Genomic DNA, 17,907 nt, shown 5'->3' with positions numbered 1-17,907 from the left:
ACTAGGGGAGAGAAGAGTCTGTAGCTTACTGAGTTTCTGACAGTTACTTACGATGACAGCAGGACCCCTAGAAGTACAGAGTTGTACTTAAGGATGTATCTATTCTAGTGCAGGGCTATAGGTAGTTTCAGTATAGCTATTAGTCACCCAGGTGACTGCAGCAATGCATACATTAGCACTTAGCAAACTGGGTGGCAGCAGTGGAAATATATCTGCCAATTAAAGATATAATACAGAAAAGCCAAATTCTATTTCTTCCTTAAAAGTTAACATAGGGACAGGTGGTGAACTCTCATTAAAAGCATTTAAGATATATGAGAGAGAAAGATATTTTCTATACTGGGATATTTGGGTCAACCCACCTCTCCAGCCTGTTAAGATACGTCTAGATAATCAACTACTCCCCACTGTTTTGTGTCATTTGCAAATTAGCTAAGGGTACACAATGCCAAATAATCTACATCATTAATGAAGATGTTAAATGGCACCATCATTAAATAGCATCAAGTCTACTACTGATTGTTACAGAACCTCTCTAGGAAGATCTAGATCATTATTATGACAGAATCACAGAATGGTGGAGGTCAGAAGGGCCTCTGGAGGTCTTCTGGTCCAATGCTGTCCTTGCTCAAGCAGGGTCACCCAAAGCAGTTTGTCCAGGACCATGTCCAGACAGATTCTCAGTCTCCCATGCTCCACGGAGGGAGATGCCACAACCACGCTGGGCAATGTGTGCCGTTGCTCTGTCACCTGCACTGTAAAGAAGTGCTTCCTGATGTTCAGGCAGAGCTTCCTGTGTTTCCTTTTTGTGCCCTTGGCGTCTTGTCCTGTCACTGGGCACTACTGCAAAGAACCTGGCTCCATCCTTCTCTCAACCTCTGATCAGGTGTTTACGTACATTGATGAGATCCCCTGAGCCTTCTCTCCTCCAGGCTTAACAGTCCTGGCTCTCTCAGCCTGTATCATGATCAAGCAAAGATTATCAAGAGTGGCTTCACAATGACATCTACCAGTTCCCTCAGCACTCCCATCAGGGCCTATGGACTTATGTATGTACACGTTGCTTGCATTAATATCGTATTATTGGTAACTGTACTTTGAAGTCACATTAAAAAAATGTAAAAATAAAAAAATTGTTTGTCAAAACTCAATTTCAGCTAAATCCTGCTGACTGGTATTCATTGTATTTCCAGCATTTCATTTTTTACTAAATGAAATGATCTTTTGCGTTACCTTGCTGAGGTTTTATGATGTACTAGCTGGGTCATCTTGCTCGTCCTTTGCTATTACTGAGTGACGTTGTATATCCTGGCTGGGATTTCTCTTATATTCTAAAATGTGTCAGCATTTAGACACTAAAACGTGTCTAAAATGTATCAGCAGATGCGTTAGCCATTTGTTTTAAGAGTCTTGCATGTAAGGTGCCTGTGACAGTTTGCTTAAAAAAAAAAAAGTATTCATAATACCTGTTTCCTATCAACTTTCCTTCTTCCTAATAGCCTAGAAAGCACTGCATCATGCTTTGAGAAACGAGTACTTCAACACGCTTCTTTATAAATTCACAGCAAACATATTCATTGTATTAATAATTTATTAACTCCAGCTACTGTTGGAGCTATACCATGATCGGGATATCTTTTACATTGGTATATTTAAAATTGTCTTGCTATTTTGCTCCTCCAGCCATAGTGTTGGTAATAGAAGATGAAGTATACAAAATTGCCGAATATGTGTTACATTTGCGATGTGCTGTTCCCGGTCTGGGCTTGGAAGATACAAAATATATGTGCAAGGATAGCATGAGAGAATGCACCGATCCATGATGAGGAGTAAGGAGGACTAAAAGAATGCTCAATTTGCAAGACATCTAGATAACTGGGGCCTCTCGGACCCCGGGAACTGGATCAAACCAACCTTGCAGTTTGGACTGAGACCAAGGGCTCAGAGAGCATGCGTAAGAAGAAAAGGTTAAAAAGTTCAACTCTGATGAAGACATCTTACTTCATCCCGACGACCACCAGAGAGTAATACGCAAGCGCAGAAGGACTGATAAGATAATTAGCATACAAAGCAGGGCTAGGCGGAGCTAGGAAATGAATATGCATAGATGAGTTGTGAAACCTAATGCATATGTAATATTTTAGGAGATAAAAGAGAACTAAGTGAACAAATCGGACGAAGTTAGATTTGGGCAGGCATGCCCCTAACTTCCGGCGCCTAATAAAGCACCTTCATATAATCGCTTTGTGGATTATGTGTCTTCATGAATGCTAACAATAGAATTTATTTACTTAGCTGCATATTTTTCTTCTGACAGAAATATGTCACTATGCTTTAACAAAAATCTATTTCTTTTCTCTTTTTATTATTATTCTTAACAGTGATTTCATTTCATTTCTTAAGTGGGATGAGCTTTTAGCCACAGTAGTCCTTTTGTATTAGTGATTACTTTTTTCTATCTGGTAAACATTTTTGAAGTAACTTTTCATTTTCATGCTTGTGTGTGTGTGTGTTTAAACTTTGCCTCCTCATAAATATTACAAGCTATTTTATTTATTGCCAGGAAATTATTCCTGCTTTTTGAAACTCCAGCTATATTGCCGAATATCTCTGATTTCTGCTTGCTCATACCAACTAAAATCAGTCATAATCCCTAAGTAGCCATGGAAGTCCAGCTCCTACAGGTAAACTACTTGTTTCCCCTTGGCACAACAAGGCCCTTCATCTGCACAACAGGACTCTTCACCTATAGGGTACATTACCTTATGTCTGTAAAAATAACAATTAAATAAATAAATAAACCTTTATAGTTTGATAGTTTTAATACTGGCAATATGAACCATGAGCCAGTGGTTGTGATAGTACTGTGGCTCAGTGGTAGTACCTGATGTTGATTTAACAGAGAGACCAAACAAACTGTGACCTTCCTGTCTACAAGCACTACATCAAACAAAATGTCCATTGCAATATGATGCACAGCACCTGCATGACTGCACAGCCCCATGTTCATATCACAGCAGTACCTGTCCATGAACACAGTTTTCCACTCTGCAGATATGAGATTAGAAAACTGTTCCTTTGATTGTTTGTTTGCTTGACAGAGTAGTTTTTTATCAGATGTTGCATACTCTTGCTACCTTGTTGTTATATAGTCTTTACTGTCTACTACACTAATCCACAGTCGTTCAAGTTCAGCAATAAGTAGTACTACTTCCTTTGATAGTCTGAACACTTTGGGATCTAGCTCTTTTATCTACATTGCCCTTTCTGAGTGGTAGATGTGAATTTAGCATTCTTAAGATATAGGAAGGATAAGTTAGGAACAAAATTACAATTCAGTAGTGTCCTGAACATGGTTTCTAGGACTCAGCACTTTAACAGGCATTTGCATATGGCTCATCCAAAAGTCCATGCCTCCTGCCCCAATAGACAGACCATCTGCAATTCAGTTAATTTTTATATTGCAGCTCAAAATCACATATAAATTTTATTTCTTACGTAAACAGTGGATTAATATCTCTGGCCACTGGTAAACACAGGGTCTGATTATATAATCAGACCAGTCTGTCCAACCTGGCTTTGAAATTAACTTCTTAAATTAACTTCTTTTTTAAAAAAAATGTGTTGATCGTTTTTTCCTCAGTAAATCAAACTACAGAGGCAAGATTAGTTCAGAAAGTAACGTACTGTCTCTGAAATTAAGGTAATTATAGTCCTACTGAGTAATCAAACCCTCATGGATTTTACTCTCATGTAAATAGCAATTCCACACACGTTTTTTTCAGGGTGCTTTGCTACAGATGTTGATGGTCTTGCTAGGCCAAAGCTCTCTTCAGCTAGACAATACCTCCTTATATTTTTTTATATATATTTATTTAAAAGGAAATGGTCATCTGCTTTCAGAAACCCTCCTTTCTTCAGTATACAAAGTCTGCCTGGCATCCTAAACAACCCTTCATCTCTAAAGATAAATGCATATGCAGTAGATGGCATCAGTGATTGTTGTCCTGAAGAAGAATAGGAACATATGAAATTGTAGGAAATAGTAGCAGTGAAATCCCAGCACTTGTAGAAGCATCTGCCTTCTTCATTTGTGTTGAATCTTACCATGTTCACAACTGTTATCTGCTTTGCCTTTCTTCATCTACTTAACTCTACTTTTGGTAATATTTTTCATGTAATAATTCTGCAGAGATCATAGAAGAGAGACTTATATATGGCTAATACTCTTACTCATCCTGATACCATAGGAGACCTAATACTATTTGTATCAGCGTTAACAGTGAACAAAGGTAAGCATCATCTCTTAGCAACCGCAGCCAAATTATCAAAATTGGAGATGAGACTTTATCAGAGCAGAGATACCCTTGGGGGGAGGAGGGGGGGGTTACTTTAAGTAGTGTATAGCAACTCTTTTTTTGCAATGATTCAGGTTTTATAGGCTTTTGAAGTCCATTAAGTCATGCATCCCAAATTAACTATTTTTAAGGATTTGTTTAAATTAAAGCATCAAAGCTTGGGGGAAAAAACGCTCAGACTTCTTAGATTTATGAGAAAAAAATATGTGCTGTCACCTTTCTGCTCATATATAATATCTGAGATCAAAGGATGGATAAATAAATAAATAAAACAAGCAAGTAAACTGTTTCTTACAAAACCATTTCTTTAGGTAATCTGGTAGACCGCGCCCAGCTCCTGAAACAATCACAGGGAAGAGTTCCCTCTTGTGGTTAGATAATACCACTACAAAGGATGTGTGTAATGAATTTCAGGCCTGTTTACAAAACGAAGGAGAGTCACGTGCCGGAACAGGGTAGGAATTTTGCAGCAAATACAAGGACGTCCACCTCAGTCCCTAGAGCAAAGCCATGCATTCAAAAAGTGCTGATAAAATCTGTATCTCGCTGTTCATAGGACTGGAAAGGATGCTTAAATGTAAGTATTTTTAGATTTTAAATTACAAGTACATTTATATTCCTTCCCTCTGGGCCTCCATCTCAAAGCAATAGACTTTGTAGTGAAATTAACTGCACAGAAAGAAAAAATAATGTTAAATAAAATCAAAGTATTTGTAAAAGATCCTACAGCGCATTACATAAAAATATAGCAGATTTTTAAATCAGATAGCTTGCTTCTAGAGACTAGGAAGGGAGAAACAACTCTACAGCATTTGTTTACAAAGCTGGAATTCTCCCTCCTGTTTCTAACTCTTCAAGCATATAGTATAATACAACATGATAAATAGAGAATAATAAAATTAGAGACTAATAAAACTTTTTAAAGGGAATATCTATATAAACTTGTTTTACAGTCTGGACTATTAAAAACAGTGCAGGGAGAAATAGAAGAGGGAACAGGATGAGTTATTTGGAGGGTTGGGGTAAAGAAAATCAAGGCATGTGTATTTGAACAACTAGTGAAAGATCCTGAGAAATTATGATCACTGTTGTTATTATTAGATATTCGGGAAAAATAAGATCTCTTAAAGAAAATGAATGAATTTTGCCAAAAGTGCATGTGCATTCCACACAAAAACTATGTTTCTGGGTAAAGTGAAATGTGCATCTAATTAAAAGAAAATGTATGTTAGAACACTAGGCAAATTTCAAATGTAGGAAAGTTTGTTAACACTTTTTGGCATTGGAAGTCAAACTCGGTTATAGACAGTGCAGTCAGAAACAGCTGCCACGTTACCTTTAGTCATAGCACAAGTTGGCAAGACCTGGAAGTAACTAGTTATATAGAAATGTTTTAAAGGGACTGTGATGCTTTTCTAGCACAACAGTATAACAAATGACTTTGATGTAAATAAATAAATAAAATATTGAAAGTTACACAACAGCTGAAAATAAGTCTGTATGAGCTTCTACTAAGCAAGCAAGCAAACTGAAACCCAAGATTCATATCAACTGATTTGTATCCACCAAAAAGATTATATATCTATATTAAAAAAATAAAAATATGCAGAAATATCAGACGCTATCACAGTTAGGAAGTCTTATATTGCCAGTACTTAAAAGAATGGAAAACTGTGTTCATGGACAGGTACTGCTGTGATATGAACTGTGTAATCATATGAACTGCTGTGTAGTCATGCAGGTGCTGTGCATCATATTGCAATGGACATTTTGTTTGATGTAGTGCTTGTAGACAGGAAGATCACAGTTTGTTTGGTCTCTCTGTTAAATCAACATCAGGTACTATCACAGCCACAGTACTATCACAACCAATGGCTCATGATTCATATTGCCAGTATTAAAACTACCAAATTATAAAGGTTTAATTTAAAATATATATATATATATTTTTTAAAGACATAAGGTAATGTACCCCATAGGTGAAGAGTCCTGTTGTGCAGATGAAGGGCCTTGTGCCGAGGGGAGACAAGTAATTTACCTGCAGGAACTAGTAGATGTCATTGTGAAGCCACTCTTGATAATCTCTGCTTGATCATGATACAGGCTGAGAGAGCCAGGACTGTTAAGCCTGGAGGAGAGAAGGCTCAGGGGATCTCATCAATGTACGTAAACACCTGATCAGAGGTTGAGAGAAGGATGGAGCCAGGTTCTTTGCAGTAGTGCCCAGTGACAGGACAAGACGCCAAGGGCACAAAAAGGAAACACAGGAAGCTCTGCCTGAACATCAGGAAGCACTTCTTTACAGTGCAGGTGACAGAGCAACGGCACACATTGCCCAGCGTGGTTGTGGCATCTCCCTCCGTGGAGGTACTCAGAATCTGTCTGGACATGGTCCTGGACAACCTGCTTTGGGTGGATTATTGTAACTAGATTACAATATGCAAGACATTTTAATTGGGAAAAAAAAAAAAAAAAAAAAAAAGAGTAGTTCTGACACGTTCTTTCTGACATAAAATGAAAGATCAGAAAAATTAAAGATTATATCTAAAGATGGACTATGTAAGCTAGGGAATCAATTTCTTTTTTGTTACTTTGTTTTGATTCTTACTGGAATTCTTAAACTAGAATTGCATTGATAAAAATGGCTGTTGAGATAAGGTAAAAAAGAAAGCACTAGATTTCCCATCTCTTCAAGATTTCAGATTTTAGATAAAAAGATGATTTTTCTGAGTGATGTACTTCAGCTAAAATGGAATATTGGGCCTAACGTATGCCAGGTTTTTGAGTGAAATTCTGTAACTGGGAATCAGACAGTAGTTGAAATACAGTTTCTTCTGGTCTTGAAAGAGAAGGGAAAAAAGAAAAGAGGGAAAGAAGGAAAGAGTATTCTGCAATATTAGCAAAACGTTGAGGAGCCAAACCAAACCATGGTATTTGAAGAAAAGCTTAAGTTCTACTACTCATTGTGATAGAAATGAACAGAAGAGAGAAAAAGTGTTTGAACAAGTATGTAGAAATAACTTGAACCTTTCAGTAAATTTTGTTATTAAGCGGAGATTTGTAACCTGTCAAACTGACTGATGCTACTACCACAGGAGTATTTGTATATGTATATTACCAACAATTTCTGTCCAATTGCAGAAAAGAAATGAAGCTGAAGAAAAAAATACCTATGATTCAGAAAACAGAAAGTAACACTAGTATTACAATATCAGATTAAAAAAAAAAAAAGAGAGAGAAATCTGTTAGTTTAGGTTCTGTAAACTTGTTCTATGATGTTCTATAAACTCGAAGCAGAGACTGCCTATTCTGTTGAATTGAGATGAATGACTTATTCATGACACTTAATATCCCATTCCCTCTTCTCGTTTCCTCACCCCATTGCATTCCTCCCTCACTCTGGAATAGCACGTCTGTTGTGGAAATACATCAAGAGACAGCAAGCACATTTAATGATGGTGGACTCTCAAGGATACTCAGAGTATTGCATGTGTTTATTCATTAGAAAATTGCAACCAAAATTATTAAATTCTCAAATAAAATTGTGACTGAGTGATAAAATCATACACTTTTGTGCTTCTACTAATGTTAAGCAAGTTGTTAAGAATTTATTAAAATAGTGCTTTTTTTTTTTTTTAAATACGCTGTTTAAAATACTGATTTGTAGTAACAAATTATTTAGAAGTATTATAATTATTCAAGTTATGGTACCTAGAAAAAGAAGTGCAGATATTATCTTATTCTAATAGATAATGGTTCTGCTTACTGCAACAGCTTTCATTCACAGCTTCTAATCAGTCTCACCACAACATTCCTCACTCTAATGAGTGGCTGACTCGGCTGAACTAAACAGATCTTTTTGTTCAGTTGTAAATATCTAACTTTCTTAATACAGTTCCTACAGACCTGCTTTTTTTTTTATTATTACTGAGAAAAAGAAAATGGAACACAGAATATTGTGTTAGCAAATATTGCAAATATTGCAAATATAGCAAAAATAGCAAATATTCTCTGTCCCAGTGTGTGAAAGTCAACAAGTGATTTCCTAGCTCAGTATGCACACTTGAGGTCATACATTTATATCCCAGTAATTGGCCAAAATGTAGCTGCCTTTCCAGTACTTCAGTGAATCCAAGAAGCCTCACCAGAATGGTAGGGGACATGTTGCAAAATGGTCTTTATTACTATAATTTATGTGCAGCTCAAGCTAGTTACACCACTCTGCAGCTCTGAAGCAGGTCTCTTCCCCAGAACAAGACAGATATGGACGTACTGGAGCAAGTTCAGCAAAGGGCCTTTAACAGTTGTATAACTGGAGCAATTATAGGACTGTCATATAGGAGAAATTGAGAGACCTAAGGCATTTTAGCCTGGAAGAGAGAACGCTCCGGGGAGGCTGTCATCAACGTGCATAAATATCCTACAAGAAGGTGTAAAGAAGATGGATCCAGACTCTTCTCAGTAGTATCTAGTGACAATAGGAAATGGGCACAAACCAAAAGAAATTCCTTTTAAACATAAGAAAAATGTTTTCTTCCTTCCTTCCCTCCCTCCCTCCCTCCCTCCCTTTCTTCCTTTCTAATTTCTTAATTTCTTTTCTTTCTTCTGTAAGGGTGACTGAACACTTGAACAGGTTACCTAGAGCAGTTATGGAGATTACATCTTTGGAGATATTTAAAATCCAATTGGACAACGTCCTGGGCAGCCTGCTCAAGGTGATTCTGTTTTGAGGGGACTAGTTGAACTACGTGATCTACAGATGTCCCTTCCAACCTCAGTGATTTTTGGATTCTATAGCAGGCCTATAGCATTAGAATGATCCTTCCTAACAGGGCTCCAAACTGCAATAGGCTGGCAGAAAACAGAGACCAGCTGTAATCATTATGTATAGGAGTAATCAAAACCTGCAGCAGATATTTGAATTTATTCAAAAAAGGAGAATCAATAAATCAGATGTTTAAGTTAGAAGTTTGGTCTAGTGCACTGACATTTGAAAAACAATGTGATTTCTCTCCCTAGAGAGTCAGTAACAAACGCATATTAGCTAACATTGAGTAACAAAGGCTGCAGATGAGAAGGAGCTTTCCACATCTTTCCTGGAGGCACTGTGTAACTGCAACCCGTAGCTGATTCGGGGGTGGAAATGCACCCGTGCAGGAAGTACTGCACGCTGTTACTGATAAGACATGACCCAAAATACAGCAACTCGGTTAAAACAGTACATGAGGGAGGTGTGAAGTTTCTATGAAAATGGGCAGACAGAGCCCTGCTGTTGCTCGCAGCTTGAATGCAGCAGCGCCTAGCGCTGTGATTTACACGAGCGCCTTCCCGTGGCAACGGCGGACTGCCCGGCTCCCGAAGTGCGTGGCTCAGCTTCGCGCCGGGCGGGCAGCTGCCCCAACGCAGCGCCGGTGGGGGCTGCGGGCAGCGCGGCGCGCTCCCGCCGTACGCGGGCTGTGCCCCGAGCGAGCGCTCGCGCGTGGGAGCGGCCGGGAGTCCGCGCCGCGAACGGGCACCGCGGCACCCGCCGTTCCCCTCCACCTCTGCGGCAAAGCGAGCGCCGTCCGCGGCGAGAGAGCGGAGCCACGGACGGCAGCGAGGCGGCGCTCCGGAGAGCTCCCCGCCGCAGCCGGGCAGGGGCGGCCACGCGGGCGCCATCCCAGACCCGGCGCAGGCGGAGCACGGGGCTGCAGAGGCCGTGCCGGGACGCCCCGCTGCCCCCGGGCACAAAGCCGCGCACTGCGGGGAAACCCCCGGTGCGGCGGCGGCCACGGCCACGGCCACGCACGCGCACTGCGGCCGCACTGCGTCGCCGCTGCCGCCTGGCCCAGCGCCAGGGGAGCCCCGCGCCGCGGCGCGCTGGCGGCAGGGCGGGGCGGAGCGGCGGCCGTGTCGAGCGCCTATTTATAGCGCGGGAGGCTCCCCGCCGCCCGGGGAAGTCGTCTGCGGTGTTTCCGCGCTGTATGTGCCGCCTCGGGCGGGGAGACGGAGCTCTCGGCCCCTCCGTAGACGGCCGGCGGTCCCGCGCGGAGTCGGCGTGAGAGTAGCCCGCGGGGCAAGAAGGAGCTGCGACCGCGCTAAGGGGCAACCCTCAGGGTGCGAGAGCAGAGTCCCGAGCAGTGTCACTTCCCATCGCGGCCGAGTCAGCGGGGGCTGCGGCCGCGCGGTGCCCGGGGGCTCTGGTTTTAGCGGTGCCCCGCACTCCGTCGCGTGCGGGCGGCGCAGAGCGCCTGGGTCTGCCACGGTCTGGTGCGGTGGGTAGAGCTCCTCCGCTCTCGGCGGGAGCGGGCGGAGCAAGACGCTCCCGGCAGAGCTCCGGAGTCCCAGAGATTCCCTTTTCCGGGAGCAGGCAGCCCCCGCCCGGGGCGCGCTGCCAGCGCCCGGGAAACTCCCCCGCATCGCGGCTGCGGAGCTGCCGGCACGCGGCCCCTCCGCGGGCACGGGGGGGAGGTGGGTAGCGCGAGCGGGGGGGGGCGTTCTGCCCGCGATGCCGCCGCCGCCGGCGGGGCCGGAGCCACCCCGGTGTTCCCCGAGATCTCGGTGCCGCCCGCCCGGCGACGAAGCCGCGCGCTCTCGCGGCCCGGGGGCGGGCGGGCGCGCGCGCGTCCTGGCGGCAACCTGGGCCCCTCGTCCGGGCTCCCCGAGCCCGCCCCCCCGATTCCCGCAGCCGGGGCCGGAATCGCCAAATAAGGAGCGGGATGCCTCCGCCGGAACCGAGACTTATAAGGCTGTTTCCTAATATGGAAGGCGCAGCGGAGGCTTCCGGCGGGCTGGCCAAGGCGGGCGGGGGCCGGACACCGCTCGCCCCTGGGCCGGAGACGCTGCGGCGGCGCTGCCCGCGGCGGGGGACAGGGTCGGGGCGGGCGCGGGGCTCCCAGGCCGGGGCGGGCGGGGCCCCCGCTGCCCGGCTTTCCCCGGTGCCAGGCGCTGACGCTAGGCGGGGTCCTCCGGCCCGCATCCATATTAGGGCTTCCTGCTTTCCATATATGGCCATGTACGTCAGGGCCGGGGCGGGCCGCGGCCGGTGGGACCCGATATATAGAGGAGGCTCCGGGGCGGGCGGGGAGCCGGGCGCTTCCAGCGGGCAGAGCCGGGGGGAGCCCCGGGCGGGCGGGCGGGGAGTCGAGCGCTTCCAGCGGGCAGCGCCGGGGCGACCGCGGCGCAGGGCAGGCAGCAGGCAACGGCCGCCTCGCCGCAGCCGGCCCGTCCGCCGGGCCCGCGGCGGCGGCGCCACCCGTCAGAGCCCGAGCCCGGCGCCCTCATGGCCGCGGCCAAGGCAGAGATGCAGCTCCTGCCCCCGCTGCAGATTTCCGAGCCCTTCGGCGCCTTCCCGCACTCGCCCCCCGCCATGGACAGTCACTACCCCAAGCTGGAGGAGATGATGCTGCTCAGTGGCGGGGGCCCGCAGTTCCTCGCGCCCCCCGGGGCGCCCGAGAGCGCGGGCTTCGGCGCGGCCGGGGAGCCCGGAGAGCAACACTTCGAGCATCTCGCGGCAGGTAAGAGCGCTGACCTCGCCGGGGCGGGGGGGGCGGTCCCGGTCAGCCGCGGGGGCAGCAGCGCCCGCGGGGGCTCCGCGATGGAGCGGCGCCCTGGTCCCGGCGGCTGCGCGGGGGGATTCTCCCGTGTGCGTCAGCGGCTCTGGGCTCGTTGCTGCTGGAGACCTGCCAGCGGCGCTGCAATATGTTGCACTCAATTATTAATTAACCAGAAGCAAGGATCTGGGGCTGCACTGCGTGGGGATGGCTTGCAAAGCGCTCGCAACAGCTCCGGAGCTGCAGTGGCTGCTGGAAGTAATCGCCACCCTTCTCTTTTCAGACACTTTTCCTGAGATCTCCCTGAACAATGAGAAAACCCTGCCAGAAACCAGTTATCCCAACCAAACAACGCGGCTGCCACCAATAACCTACACGGGGCGCTTCTCCCTAGAGCCAGCACCCAACAGCAGCAACACCTTATGGCCAGAACCTCTCTTCAGCCTTGTCAGTGGGCTGGTGGGCATGGCCAACGCACCTCCCACCTCAACACCGTCTTCATCATCACCCTCCTCCTCCTCGCAGAGCCCCCCTCTGAGCTGTTCTGTCCAAGCCAGTGAGAACAGTCCAATTTATTCAGCTGCACCAACTTTTCCCAATTCTAGCTCTGACATTTTTCCTGAACCGCAGACCCAGTCCTTTCCCAACCCCTCTGGAGCTCCCATGCAGTATCCACCTCCAGCTTATCCAGCTGCTAAAACCAACTTTCAGGTGCCAATGATTCCGGATTACCTGTTCCCTCAGCAACAGGGTGAGCTCAGCCTTATCCCAGCTGATCAGAAGCCCTTTCCAGCCCTTGAGAACAGAGCACAGCAGCCTTCCCTCACGCCGCTGTCCACTATCAAGGCATTTGCCACACAGACTGGCTCCCAAGAGTTGAAGACCCTCAACACTAATTATCAGTCCCAGCTGATCAAGCCCAGCAGAATGAGGAAATACCCCAACCGCCCCAGCAAGACACCTCCTCATGAACGGCCCTATGCCTGCCCAGTGGAGTCCTGTGACAGAAGGTTTTCACGGTCTGATGAGCTAACTCGTCATATTCGCATCCACACAGGACAGAAACCTTTCCAGTGCCGCATTTGCATGCGGAACTTCAGCAGGAGCGATCACTTGACCACTCACATCCGCACGCACACAGGAGAGAAGCCATTTGCCTGTGACATTTGTGGCAGAAAGTTTGCCAGAAGTGATGAGAGGAAGAGACACACTAAAATCCACCTTAGACAGAAGGACAAGAAAGCGGAAAAGGCAGCTCCGGTCTCAACTACTTCTCCGGTTGCTGCCTACTCATCCTCTGTGGCTACATCCTACCCTTCCTCCATTGCCACCACTTACACCTCACCAGTGCGCACAGTGTATTCTTCCCCTGCCCCATCTTCATATCCCTCCCCTGCACACACAACATTCCCATCTCCGTCTATAGCAACCACTTACCCCTCTGGCACTGTCACTTTTCAGACCCAAGTGGCCACTTCCTTCCCGTCTCCAGGGATCACCAATAATTTCAGCTCTCAGGTGACATCAGCACTTTCAGACATGACATCTACCTTTTCTCCAAGGACAATTGAGATTTGCTGAGATCACCTTCTGGAGCAGGAGCGTTTACCTCTTCCATTGGTACTATGAGACATGGAGTCTCCAATTACTCCTCCAACACCATATGTTGCAAGGCTGTCTACCGTTTCTTCAAACTTCAGCTGCCTGAAACAACTGCTGTTTAAGTTTTCCACCTCTGTTGAATGACTTAATTTGCATGGACTGTCAATATAAGTTCAGTATAATTTTCCCCGTAAACAATAGTATTTTATTAGGAAGAAAGGACCTTTGATTAAGTACATATCTGATGTAAATTGTACATGTGCCATGGTTTTGCTTTCCTTTAGGTACTATTGATGTGAAAAATCTTTGCATATCCATATTGTATTATTTGGAGTTTGCAGGGCCATATTTTGTAAATGTTAACTCTATTTTAGTGACAATGCTGTAACGAGTTTAAAACTTCTTTGGGAACAGCACTTACTGTATTTGAGCATGTAAGAGTGATGCTATGTAAAAATCACCTGATGAGACACTCACCTGTGGCAGAAGTTTTGTTTTTAGAGTTACAAGTCTTGGTGCCTTTTTGTGAAGCCTTGCTGACATCATGCATTTGTGTGAATGGATGCTTTGCATCTTGCCTTAAAGTGAAAGGGATGCTACACAAAGAATGTAAGGGAGAGCAGGGAATGGGTGGGGAGGGCTGCACGAGAATGCCCTGGGAGAGAGAATGTAAGGGGGGAAAAAAAAAAAACTTTCAAAGTCTATTTTTGTTACAAGAATGTAAATTTATAAATATATATATATTCAGGAGTTGGAATGTTGTAGTTACCTACTGAGTAGGCAGCATCTTTTGTATGTTATGAACATGTGGTTCATTATTTTGTGTTTTATTTTTACTTTGTAATTGTGTTTGTTAAAATGAAAGTGACTGTTTGGCTTCTAAACACATTGAATGCGCTTTCCTGCCAATGGGATATTTGGTGTACAATACCCTTCAGAAAAAAAAATAAATAAATATCAAATCACGGAAGCTTTCATGTTTTCCTTTAAGCTGCTATACAGGAAGACTGTGCTGCAGCAACCAGCTGCTTGAGTTGCTGGGAAGCAACAGCTGCTTTTCTTCTCTTAGAGAATCTTCTCTTAGAGAAGTATCTGCTTGAAGAAAGGAGGGGAGATCAATCATTTCTGAGCTCAGTAGTTGGCAATGGCATGGATGTAGCACGTCCCTGTATTAGATGCATCACCTGCTGTTTTGAAGACATCACAATTCCTATTTTTTTCTGTCTCCAGGCTCCTCCAGAAGCATGTGAGCTAATCCTAGAAAGAAAAACAATTTTCCCAGTGCTGAAGCTGAGGTTTGAAATTTAGAATCTCAACTATGTGCTCATAGGTAGTCAGAAAGCCTTCTGGGTGCCAAGAGAGGAAAGGCAAGGTAATAAAGTAGTTTCTCTATTGAAAATAAGATCAGTCCAAATGGCTAGCAATGTGAGGTAGCTCTGAACAGCCGAGGACTGTTATAAGTTCCTCATATAAGTTACACAACATAGTATGTAAAAGTACACTTGCTGGATATCCTTTAGTACAAATGTTTTAGCATTTACAGGCCTCCTTACTTAGTGGTTTAAAATACATTTCAGAGTGTGTGTGAACTCTCTATGTAGTGAATTCTAAGGAGTTTGCTGTCGTGAGAAGCGGCAGTTCAGGTACAAAAGAGGGTTCCAGTGCTAGTCTTTCCTGGTGGGTTCTCTACAAACTACCAATATTTAGAGTTGTGAGGAGCTGCAATGCAAATACAGGCCTTGATGAACATACCGGACACAATGTGAACTGGTAAGCAGTCTCTGTAGGAGATTTCATGCCCTACTGTTTGCCAAAATTCAGCCTACTGATTAGGAAGGGCAACCTGATGAAGCCCCTTCACCTAGTTCTTCTTTTTGGAGGATACAGACCACCCCTGGCAAATGGAAGCAGCTCTTGAAGCTACCTGAAAGCAGAATAGTTGGTATATCCCAGTCTGTCTTCTCTCAGGTATGACTCTCCTTAGCGGGTCAGAACAAGCTGTGAGGAAGGGCCTGTGCTGCTCTGTCTCTGTGTCGGTTTGTGCCTGCAGTGCTGGGTGCAGGCTGGGAGCTGCTAACAGTGACCTTGCAGCTGGCCCTCTGGTTTGTGTGGTTTTCTGTGCCTTTTCAGAGAAAAGCATTAGCTCTTTTCAATTCAAGAGGCTCCTGCCTAGGCTGACTGACTGGGGAGAATGTGGGGCTTCACACGGTCTGAGCATGTAACCCACGTCAGAGGTTAGAGAAACCCATTTATAGGAGATGAGGCAGTGAAGAAGTGCTTTTGAATGTGATGCTTCTAAGAAGGAAGAAAACATTATATAAATCTCACTACAAAACTTTCTCCCAACTCCAATTCCCAAACAGTTGAAGCTAGCCCTTTTGATCCATGGGCACAGCTTGGCTCTGATGTTGCTGTTTTGTTTAATCTAGTTTATGTTAACTCCTGATCTAGCCTGCTGGAATTATGATTGTGCTAAAAAACTGACCAGGCATGCTCTCAAGCAGTGCCCGATGAGCCTGAGTGTGACTCAGGTTCTCCAGAGCACTTCATTCAGAAATGGGCACTGATGGTAATCAACAAGCCTAAAAAGGCAGCAAAGAAGATAGCGGCTCTTTGGTGTGTTTTATGCAAAGTGCCTTGAGTCAGGCAGTGTTGCAAGGTTATGAAAGCCAAAAGAACCCCTCTAGCAGCAGACCATGACCATGACATCCTGCTGGACACCTCTACAAGCAGGAATAGCTTGCAGGTGCCAAGGCAGTGGTGCAAGGGAGAAGGAGGGGTCTGCAAGTCTCCTCTCTAGTTAAAATAAATCTTAGTCCCCCTTGACCCACGCTTTCTCCACTTTGTTATGGTAGATCCTTTCAACTTGACGACACCTCCAGAAATCTGCCCCAATCTGCTGTGTCATCCCCTCCTTCCCCCTCAGCATTCTCTTGAGGGTGCTGCAGGCATCCCTTAGCTGGAAGAACTCTGGCCTCCCACAGCTGTGGGCACTAACCACAGCCACTAACCCCATATAGCAGTGTCCAGCCACAGGGATGGGATGCTCAGAGGCACTGAACAGGGTATGTAAGGTTACCATTGGCCTCATGCAAACCCTAACTCAGAAAGCAGTATAGTCAAGTGGTGCAAGCCAGCAGTGTCCTGAGGGAACAGTAAACATGCTCTGTATCCTGCCTGTGAACTGGCAGATGACACTTCCCGTCTAACTGGGGAGTCACTTGTCTGAATTGCATCTAATTGCAGGAAGCTCCCTGGTACAATGGCATCTCTGTTTTAGAAAACAACAACAACAAAACACTTTATTTTGTAAAAAATCCCAAAACATTGACATATGCCAACTAGGGTCTCTTTCATGCTGATACCCTTTGGTGTAACTGCTTAGAAAGTGCTCATAATTTAAGCTCTGGCATTTGGTCTAAATTGCTGCAACTTTTGCTTTACATTGGCCATCCATATGTATAACATAAAGGGAAGAATATGCATAGTCTTTTGCTCCGGCTCTTTTTGGGGCCTTTATCCCACAACATGAAAGCAGATTTCAGAGTTTCTGTATGTTTTCTGTGAGGTCTTACTGATTTATGGTGCTCTGAAAAAGACAGTATTTCTGATTCTTAAGAAGTGTGCTCCATCTGCTAATTAGGAGCAGGAGAAGCTTCCTTCGAGGAGGCCACCGCAGTGCTCAAGGAGGTTGGACATCAGGAAATGGCAGGTGTTGCCAGTGGCTGGGGACCCCCCCCCCCTCCGACGCTGATAAAGCCCAGAGCTGTGCATGAAGCACACTGGGGACAACAAACGCCCTCTTGCTTTTCCAGTTGCTGGCAGAAAATCCATTTGGCTGATTTAAACCTCAGCTGTTTGCGATTTACAGTACAGCTTCAGATCTGACCCCCACCGACAGGAAAAGACGTGCGTCACTGCTGGCAGCAGCCCAGCTGGTCTCGGATGGCACCGCGGGGACCCTCCGCGGCTGCTCGCGGAGCGTCGCCCGTGCTGCCGCGCCGCTGAGGCCGTGCCGGGCCGAGCCGGGCCGGGCCGGGCCGGGGGGCGGAGCCGCAGGGCCGGGAGCGCGCCGGCGGCGGGTTGGGCTGTGTCACGCGGCCGCGAGGCTGCCAAGGCCGAACGGAAACACCACTCTCGCGGCGGCCGGAACCGGGCTACCATATTTGGCGTTTCCTCCGGGCCTTTTAAGGCCCTTCCGAGGGCCAAAAAAGGCTTTTCCTGCTTACGCCCTCTTGGGGCCGCACGGCGGAGCTTCCGGGGGCCGCAGCACCGCCTCGGAACGGCCCGGCCCCGCCCCCGCCCCGCCCCGCCCCTGGGGCGCCCCGGCGGGCCTCTCGCTCGGGCAGTGTTCCCCCCGGCCCTTGCCGCGGGCCGCTCGTCTCGCGGCTGCGGGCCCGGGCAGCGGCTGCTCC

The 17,907-nt window shown here is 46.3% G+C and overlaps 2 protein-coding genes and 1 long non-coding RNA gene across 3 annotated transcripts in view; all 3 read left to right on the top strand.

Moving 5' to 3' along the window:
- The window catches only part of REEP2 (receptor accessory protein 2), a 38,408-nt gene extending 36,167 nt beyond the window's left edge, over positions 1–2,241 (top strand). The window contains exon 9 of the mRNA XM_040572987.1: positions 1,684–2,241. Coding sequence (XP_040428921.1) covers positions 1,684–1,689 — 6 coding nt within the window. The 3' untranslated portion in view covers positions 1,690–2,241. The remainder of the gene's footprint in view (positions 1–1,683) is intronic.
- A 274-nt stretch (positions 2,242–2,515) lies between these two features.
- On the top strand, positions 2,516–7,991 carry LOC121077640. Its single transcript, XR_005824212.1, has 4 exons — positions 2,516–2,684; positions 4,193–4,292; positions 4,670–4,935; positions 6,462–7,991. It is a non-coding gene; the product is annotated as an uncharacterized LOC121077640 (long non-coding RNA).
- A 3,506-nt stretch (positions 7,992–11,497) lies between these two features.
- EGR1 (early growth response 1) lies at positions 11,498–14,457 on the top strand. The gene is made up of 2 exons (XM_040573612.1): positions 11,498–11,854; positions 12,174–14,457. Exons 1-2 carry the CDS (start codon positions 11,620–11,622, stop codon positions 13,469–13,471), a joined length of 1,533 nt encoding a protein of 510 aa, XP_040429546.1. The 5' UTR covers positions 11,498–11,619; the 3' UTR covers positions 13,472–14,457.
- Positions 14,458–17,907: the final 3,450 nt, after the last annotated feature.

The sequence above is a fragment of the Cygnus olor genome, chromosome 14, assembly GCF_009769625.2.
Source record: "Cygnus olor isolate bCygOlo1 chromosome 14, bCygOlo1.pri.v2, whole genome shotgun sequence".
Lineage (NCBI taxonomy): Eukaryota > Metazoa > Chordata > Aves > Anseriformes > Anatidae > Cygnus > Cygnus olor.
This window is presented reverse-complemented; position numbering and strand designations above follow the sequence as displayed.